Source organism: Egretta garzetta, unplaced genomic scaffold, assembly GCF_000687185.1.
Source record: "Egretta garzetta isolate BGI_Z169 unplaced genomic scaffold, ASM68718v1 scaffold169, whole genome shotgun sequence".
Lineage (NCBI taxonomy): Eukaryota > Metazoa > Chordata > Aves > Pelecaniformes > Ardeidae > Egretta > Egretta garzetta.
Genome location: NW_009260798.1, coordinates 1,061,616 through 1,071,027, shown reverse-complemented (window position 1 = coordinate 1,071,027; position 9,412 = coordinate 1,061,616). Strand labels below are relative to the sequence as shown.

Below are 9,412 nucleotides of genomic sequence, written 5' to 3'. Positions count from 1 at the left end.
TAGCAGCAACATTAGTGATTTCCATGCTATGGGAATTATCACACAGAAGTAGGTCAACAGCTGTGCTCAGATGTGAAGAGGTGTGTGCAAGAATAGACATAGCAAAAATAAAAAGGTCTAAAAAAATGACAAAAAATGATGAGGTATATGGGAGGAAGAATGGAGACTGTGGACTTTACACACTGTAAGGTTAAAAAGATGAAGTCTGTGAACTTTGAAAAGGAGAAGAAAAGAAGAGATATTATAAAAGTCTACAAAATAATGAGTGAGCCTGAGGATCCTACACAGATCTCTGTATTTATTTCCCACTTACCCATGTCTTTTGGTCTCCGTTCTGCTCCTCCTCTTTCCAGATCTTCCAAAATGTATTTTGCTCTCCTTTCCATTTCCCTTTTCAATCTTATTGCTGAATCCCTTCACCTCATTTCCACCTTTCCTCTTCTCTATATACTCTTTCTCATGATATAAATATCAATACCAAATATAAGGATTTTATTAATATCAATAACTGTAAGCATTACATTAAAAAATAATACTATAATCCATAGAACTAAAAAGTAACATATTTCAAATGACTGCCATGAAACAATCCGTGTAAATTCAGCAAACACACAGACAGCTGTGCTGCTAGCAACTGCTTCAGCAAACAGTTCAGGAAGACTTAAAAAGCATAATAACCTCAATTACTTTACCGGTGGTAATTTGACATAAAATTAAGTTTTAACCTTCAAGCATCAGCTCATAAGCTAGTTTTAAAGGGGAATCAAGAATTTTTGAGACTTCTATCCTTTCTCTGAAGCAAAAGACAAAGGTGGAATTCATTTGACTCTGTGTATATGAGAAAAGGGAGATGGCTACATCCAAGCTAATTATCTAGACTTTTTTTCAGTCAATGGGGAGGAAAAAGGTACTTGGAGGGTGCAATCCATCTTACTTGAAAGTAAATGCCTAAGATAAGCCAGATAAATTCGATCTTAAAAGGGCCCGCTTGCCCCACTGCCTACAAAAAGTCACTAAGGCATCTAGTTCAGATTTAGACACTTGTTTCAGAGCTAGGGGAGATCCCAAGGAAGGCACTCGGAAACAGATTATTGAGCTATATGGACGGCTGATCTATTCTAGCTTAAATATTCTTGTGTTCCTGTGTGCTACTAACATGTCATTTACACAGGAGTTGTGGGCTGGAGCAAAGCCCTGAAATGGTATTGCAGAGCCTACAGAGGCAGATGAGATGATATAAACCTGGATCCAAAAAGCATCTTCTTGGATAGATAGTGCATCTTCATGCTTTCAGATGATATATTTTTCTGGGAGTAGTAAAACACTGCCATTCTGTTCTCCCTTTCATCCTGTCTCCTAATCTGTCAAAAATCTCTCAAATTATGTGCCTATCCACCAAAAAAAAAAACAAATCAGCTTTAGGAAGTGTTTGCATTGCTGTATGAAATGTGGGAGTCACTGTAACCAACAGAGGATATCAGTAAAAGAACTGGAAAGATGTCGGTGTAGCAGACACTGGCTAAATGAGACTCCCTACTTTTTTTTGAAATTTAAGGCAGGCAGCACAGTACTTTTAAATATAACAGATATTTGTGACTTTCAGAATACTTTAAAAAAGCCATGACTTCCCTCCTAGCAATGTCTGGACCGGACATGTTCTGGTTTTAAATATAAAATTTGCCTACAGAAAGGTTCTAAAAGAGTAAGTATTAAAATTAAGCCCCAGCAGCTTTAAAACAACCATTTCCAAAATAAATGTAGCCATTTAGAGATATTTTTGGGAGAAGCTTGCCTCCAAGCTTCCTCAGTGTCCCAGGTCACTGCAATAGTAGTATTCTCCCTAGCCACTCATACAGAAGATCATACTAGGGTGGGGATTTTAAACTGGTTAACAGACAGACCCTTATACAGAGTTTTTCCCAGTATATGCAGGAAAGCATCACTCTGGCCTCACTGAGAGCTATGGGAAAGTATTTATCAAATACCTACCTTGTAGGTGCCTGATAATCAGGTGAAAAGATTCTTACCCAGGGAAGCTTCCAACCTCTGTCCCCTACGTACCTTTAAAGGCTGTGTATATTGGAGGGCCTGTTCTCAATACTTTGATACCTCTACAGCTGTTGGTGGATTTTCTGCAGGCTGCCTTTAAACTTCATTTTACACTAGATAAACAGATGGTGCTCCCCAATCTTTCGTGATAATTTAGATCTTTTTACACTTCAGTAATGTGCTGGACTCTTTGCCTAGTCCTTACTTTCTTATCAGTTTCCTACTGGATCTGGGGAGATCTGAATTGAAACAGCATCCAGTGATAGTCAGGCCAACCCTAAACGCACAGGTAAGCCAGTATCCCTGATCATATTCAAGGAATATTTATTTATTTATTTATTTACATACATTTTTAAGTATGCAGGCAAATTTGATTAATTATTTTGCTGCAATGCTGCTCTGGCAGCTCATTTTCAGTTGATCAAGGTCTCTGACTCCCACGTCTTTGACAGGTTCCCAGAATAAAGTTCCCCAACTTGTTATGGCCTGATAGAGCTTTTCATTTTCTGGAGGTGCAGTTTTTGTACTTCTCATCAAAATACACATTATTTAGTTGTGCACACAGTCTGACAATTTAAAAAGCTATTTTTCTGAAACTGCTATTCTATACCAGTGGCATTTTTCTATACCACTCCTTCAGCAAAGAAGTCAGTTACTTACACATGTAAATTGTTTTCTGTAGTTGGTAACATATTTCTGTAGCACTCGGCCAAGAACTCATTCTTGTGCTACTCCAAAGGACTACATTGAAATCAGCAATGATGCCCCATTTCCAAATCCATTTTCACATCTGTCATTTATTCAGTTTATTAACCCAATTATTGCATGGAAAGTTAATTTGCCATGGGTACCAATCAAACACCTTGAAGAAGTCTGACTATATTATATTAACAATCTTACCTCTATCAACCAAACTTGAAATCAGATCAAAACACATTCAAAGTTAGTTTGACAAAATTAATTTTCCATAAGCCACATTATCTTTCTTTCATTTGTTGTTAAACATGTCCCATACCAGCCATTCTTTTTCTATTTATGATAAATAGCCTGTTAACTCTTTTACAATACTGCCATAAAACAAGAGTTCTTCCAGTTGTAACACCTTCTCACCAGGCAATATATCTTGGTTTGTATGTTCATATTTTAATGATTATTTATGTTTTTAGCAATGACAGTTACTATAATATAATATTGCTCTTTTTGCTTAGAAGTTGCCAATGGTCTTTACAAAGGACATGCGCAAATCCTGAACTTGTGAACACACAGTCTATCACTGACAACAAAGAGGCATGCTATCGAGAAGGGAGAGGCTGGAGAAGGAATATATGTATTAATCAAATAATTTAACCTCCATTCAAATGTATCCATTAAAGGATGACGGATGGAATAAGTGGAAAGCTGAAATGCTAAATTATTAGTTTGCTTTGACTGATTGCTTGAAGAATAAAAGACACTAAAATTTCCACCAAAACTAATATTTGATAAAAGCCATTCCTAAAGAAAATAAATTTTCCTTCAAAGGGTGTTCCTAGTCATTATCTAAGCTGAACTTTGACTAAGATACTGGAACACTCCTGAGAAAAGGGCAGCAGGCTGTAAACATGAGTAGGAACCTGACCTTTGCCCACTGACTGAAGGATGGCATTTCTCACTACACATTGCCCTTCACCTCATCAGGCATTCATTCAAGAGCAGAAGTCACACTTTCTGAGTCACAAATGGCATCCTACTTTCTTCTGGATTTTATTTGAAAATCTCCAAGCCACATGTTTACTAAAGCCAAAGTTTCTTAGCTTATAGAGCTTACAAATACTGCAGGAGAAAATCTGGTAGCTCTTTTACTGCCTCTGGCATTTCTATAGGTTAACCTGCCTTCCTGGAGAGTATAGGTGACTATCCTTGATCAACACAGAAATTAATCTGGATCCAGGTTTTGTGTCACAAAAAGAGGCCTCAGCATAAGGCCTCAGACTTTGAACTCTCTTTCTTAGGCCTTTGCTACTGGTTTTCCAAAATACCAAACACTTTCTTGCTACCTTTCCAACTCCTTGATCTCAAATACAGTGTTCTCAATGGTACTTTATGCTAAATCTTCACTCAAGATGGATTCCTCATTAGTGGTCACTCTGGGCAATGAAAAACAGCATTAAGATTTGTTGTCCTTTGACTGCCATGCAACCATGCTACACCTATCAACACCAGTACTTCTGTGAAAGAAAATGTGGGACTTTCAGAAAGGTATAATGGTCTGCCCTTACATGCAGTTAATGCCAAGTTCCCACCTTACACTTTATAACCCCTCAGAGATTTATAATTCCTCTATTCTTCCCAACGAATCCATTTTCACCTTCCAGACAGCCAACAAAGGACAGATTGGCTTTGCTGTGAAGCCTCCAGTAGAAAATTTACTCAATCATAAGTCTTGCTACAGAGCAATGACAGTCAGTCCTTAATGGCATGCTGGCAGCCCACAAGTGGGTGAAAAGAAATCATGTCTAGAAGTCAAGCTGTCTATAGGAATATAACTTAAAACACTGCTACTTAATTATGGATTCGGCATGACTTCTTGTCTAAAACCAGAAACCTGCCTTTGAAAAATTCCTCTGGTGACCTGATCTTCTTTGAGACCTTTAGGAGATGTTGCTTCCTATCCGCCCCGACTTCTGCACAGGAATATTTTTAGTTTTCTCTATTTTTTTCCTACTTCTAGTATTTCTCTCCAGTAATATATGAATTTCTGCATCTTTTTTGTCATTACTTCTTTTTTTTTTTCTCTCCCCTATTTGATTTCTTGCTATTTTTCCTCAGTAATTCCAGTTTCCCTATCTCCTATTTCTTTCACCATTTCCCTCTCCTATCCTCACCTTGCTTTACTTTTCCTCAGCCCCCGTCCTTACTTTTTCTCCACCTTTTCCCACTTCTCTTTTCCTTGTGATTTCCAACCTGCAAAGAAGCACTATCCCCACAGTCTCTTCAGCACCCTTTGATCATCCGCTAGCCTCTGCAAGCGAGCTCCTCCAGCAGCTCCACCTGCCCCAGTTAACCCAGAGACTCCAAAGGGGTTGAGAGGGACTCGCCTTCCAGCAGGAGCCAAAGGAGGGTTTGCGCTGCCCTGAAAGCTGAAGTAGAGAGGGTCAGTTTGCCAAAGTGGGGAGATTGGCAAGAAGACATGGTGCCAGCTACACGCCGCCTCATTTATGTTCCCCCAATTAAAGCAGCCTGCAGGGAAAGTAGCATGCCACCATAGTGCACTGGTGTACTGACCCCTCTGAGTGCTTGTTAGTGCTCACCATACTCAGCATTTCCTCTCACTGATTGATAGGACGATACGTGTGCATATGGCAGAGAGCAGCTTCATCACAGCACATTAGCCAGACAGGCAGACAAATGCCCACAGGGGCAGAAAAGCTGCGAGGAATAAATAAAAACTTTACTATTTTTCTTAAACTTCCTTTCCCCAGGCTACAGTGAGGAATACTGGAGGAACAGGCGAGCAGGGGGAGCCCAGAAGAGAAAGGGAGTGGCAAGAACTGGAGGGAAAGTTTATTAGCAGTCAAAGAAAGGTTTAAAATATTCATTGCTGGATTCAGGGTTTGAACAGTAGCTGAATCTCGACTTACCTTTTTATTTTCCTTCCCACTGCTAAATGAGAAAGAAAGGGTCAGTGTTTCAGATACCAAGCTATCAGAACATCCCTGATGTAGCATCTCTGAAATGGCTACCTGGCTGCTCCACTTACTGCAATTAATTGTACCTCAGTTCTGAAAATGAAAAACAAACTAGTATCAGCCTTTATCAACAGCTGCCACCATGTGGTATCTGAAATACCACAGTCACTTTCCATTTGAATAGAGAGAAATATGGTGGCGTCATCTGAGCTGTTCAGTGATGGTTTTTAAGCATCCATTCTGGACCGCACAGCTTGCAAGAGATGATGTAGCTGATGTGAGGCAGCTCTGCACCCCTGCATGTGCCCTGCTGAAGCAGAGGAGTGGGCAGCCTGTGCAATATTGCCCCTGACATTGTGGCCACTCTTTCAAACCACTTCCCCATCGCTTGTCCTTGGAGCTGGGAGAACAGGCCACAGTCCAGGACCGCCCCAGGCTGTTGAAAGCAGTGCATCAAAAAAATGTATTCACAAGTGGCTGATGCCAAAACCACATCTGCCAGACACAGATTTACCAAGAGGCAGCATCCTCTCCTCCCACATCACGAGAAGCTTCCTGCACTGCCATGGTGCGAGGGAGCAAACATGGAGCTGCTGGGCCCTGTTCCCGCTCCCCCTGGCTGGACCTCAGCCTGTCTGCTGCCTGGAAATACAGCATCATGTGGAAAGAAAACTCCAGAGACATTCCACCATCCAAAGGGAAGATGGAGTGCAAATTGTCAGCCCTAGATCATTAGAGAGTTGATCCTAAGATTAATGATTCAGGGAGCATGTCTTGCGGCAGCGTGGGGACAAGACCTGGATAGTTAATACCCCAGCATTGGCATGCCTGAGCCCTATGTATTTTTTAGAACATGTTAATTCCAACAGCTTCACCCCTCACCTCCCTCCCGGATCTCATTTAGGTGTACTTCAAGCTGCACTAATTATGTTACAATGAAGAAGAGCTTTCTGCAGACAACACAGCATTCAGGAATCTGCTTTGTAAATATCTGTTGGTAATATCCGTACCTCTGAGATTGCTGGAGCTTTGTCTGATGAAAAGCGCGTTCCCACGGGAAAAAATCCATTGAACCCAGGGTACTGTGAAACTGGCATATGACACTGTGAATAATGCTCATGGGCTTCTTCTCGAGGGTGCTTGTCTGTCCACTCTTGATCCTGTAGCTTTCCTCTGAGCTGAAACTGTAGTCCAGTCAGTGCCTGCAGCATTGCTTTATTTCTTCCCTTTCCACTATTAGCAGAGCTGAAAAAATCACTATAAAACACACACATAAAATAAAAGCAGCAATTTAATTTCTCGCACAATGTACATCTACTATTGAAAAAAAATAAAAATCCTTAAACATAAAACCAAATTAATGTTATGGTTATAGGGCACCCATAAGGATACAATCCCTAACATACTACTGAAAAAAAAAAAAAAAAAAAAAAAAAGATGAGAAGAAACAGTTGGCATTCAGTTAACAATCATGTTTGGAGGTTTGCGACTGACTTTGTTATTCCAAGGGAAGCCAGGTACCAGTCTCTTGGGATTAGGTACAAAGGCAAGAAAAAAGTGGACATGTATGAATCTCAAAGGTGACTGCTGGGTTAATAAAACAGTCTGTTTTCTGTTCACCCACTCTTCCTCTCAGTGTGCAAGTACATTAAAATATGTCAAAAGGAAAGCCATTTGCTGGGGAAAAATAATTCAGCTAAAAGTCAAAATTTCCAGCTGGTATATTGCCTTGGTGTGTGCAAGTGCGCTAACAAAGTGACCCACACATCTCACTGGATGAAAGTTGGTATCCTCATTAAAGTAGAAACAAACACTTGAAAATAGGAACAACTGCCAGTTAAGAAAAAAAGGACCACAATTGATATGAGAAGCCTTCATTTTTCCGCATTCTGTTTCCTACTTGCTCTATAGCAGATACGATATATATTTAAGTAACCTCTTGAAAAGTAATGAAGGTAAAACTGATTCTGTATGCAGTAACCATTCCCGTTTGCTGGAGGAATTGCATTGCTAACAACCATCCACATTATCATTCTATGTTTAGAAGAAGAAATATTTTCACAGTCCAGTTTCTAAACTGCCACATACAACACAAGGATTGGTTCCTGCAAAGAGTAACCCTTTCAAAAGTGAATAGCTCTGGGGAAGAAAACTTTATATCAGAATTACTCACGCTAGAAAGGGTTTGTAGGATCAGCCTCCAATCCTTTAAAATAAAAGCATATTTATCCTGGTGTATACTGTCTTTGCCCCCAGGAGACACAACGAGTCTTGAACACCATCACTAATTCACTGCAGCGTGAGCATTTTTTGTAACATGAACAGCACGAGACATTAGACCTCCTGTTCCTTGGCCCAGGCCCTGGCAGAAAGCACCATCAGATAAACAGAAAGCAAAACGAGGGAAGTGGTATACTATGGTGTGAGCCACCTTTTGTTTACTGATGACATGATTTCCTCAGGAAAAAAGGGAAAAAAAAGAGGAAAGAGGAGGAAAGGAGTTTTCCAGAATCTCTAATGACCACAGCAGAGTACATTACAATGAACTGTCTGAACCACAGAATCCCATCATGGGTGGGGTTGGGAAGGATTCCTGGGGATCACCTAGTCCAACTGCCCTGCTTAAAGCAGGGTCAGCCACAGCACATTGCTCAGGGCCATATTGGGTTTTAAATATCTCCAAGGATGGACACTCCACAACCTCCCCAGGCAACCTATTCCAGTGTTTGACCACCCTCACAGTAAAAAAAGGTTTTTTCTTATGGGAGAATTGAAATTTCCCCCATTTCAATTTGTGCCTATTGCCTCTTGGCCTGTCATTGGGGACCACTCAGAAGAGCCTGGCTCCACCAGTGTTTCAAGGTATGTCAATAGGACCTTCTGAAATGTGTCTTATATTTCTAACACTTAGAAATTCTTCTCCTTTTATGCAAATGCCTGCTTACAGTCTTTTTAAAAATGCATTTTATGAACATAATAATAGCCACTAAGTAGCTGTTATGAGCTAAGATGTCAATACACATACAAGAACATAACAAAAATTTTAAAACATTACAGAGAACATTTTTGGTAGTGCCAGCAGCAGCAGTGGAGAAGAAAGCCTTGTAGATTTTTCCTTTTGATCAAGGCTTTTTCAATGTATTTCTTACTAGCTAAAATACACTAAAGAGGGGATAACTGTAACTGAATAAAAATGTAAGTTTTAACATTCAAACATCCCCTCTTCTTTTTCCTCACAAAATAAACATCACTTCTAAAACTTATTCCAGTAATGTTGACCCCTGCAATTCTGCATAGAGCACTGCTTGAGTGTCCAGAATAAATGTCAGGACAAGGATCTGGCTTTGTTCTTTCAGAGCATCTTCAGCTGAGGCTCTGATGTAAAAACACCACAAAAACTCCAGCGCTGCTTCTCACAGCAGCCTCTTCTAATGGATACAAGCAAGAGGGAAAGCTGAGGAACAGTTTAGCTAACTCACCTGTGCTGATTCAAAAATAAAGTAAGAACAGAAATGTGCTGTATGTCCTAACTGCTAATGCTGCTCCTTAGCGACCAAGAGTGAATGGTTAGTCCTTTTGTACACAGTCTTTGATCCATTCTGCCTGGATTAACTACCCACTTTGCAGGTACGTGCAGTCAGCTCCATACTAAAACTCAGCAAAACCCAAAGTCTTCCCGTGTTCTGGGAAGGTCA

The 9,412-nt window shown here is 40.3% G+C and overlaps 1 protein-coding gene across 1 annotated transcript in view; it reads right to left on the bottom strand.

Moving 5' to 3' along the window:
- TFEC (transcription factor EC) overlaps positions 1-6,928 on the bottom strand; it is a 97,240-nt gene extending 90,312 nt beyond the window's left edge. The window contains exons 1-3 of the mRNA XM_035902194.1: positions 6,728-6,928; positions 6,232-6,359; positions 5,030-5,168 (exon numbers count right to left, since the gene is read on the bottom strand). Of these exons, the coding sequence (XP_035758087.1) occupies positions 5,030-5,168; positions 6,232-6,359; positions 6,728-6,928 (468 nt within the window). The remainder of the gene's footprint in view (positions 1-5,029; positions 5,169-6,231; positions 6,360-6,727) is intronic.
- Positions 6,929-9,412: the final 2,484 nt, after the last annotated feature.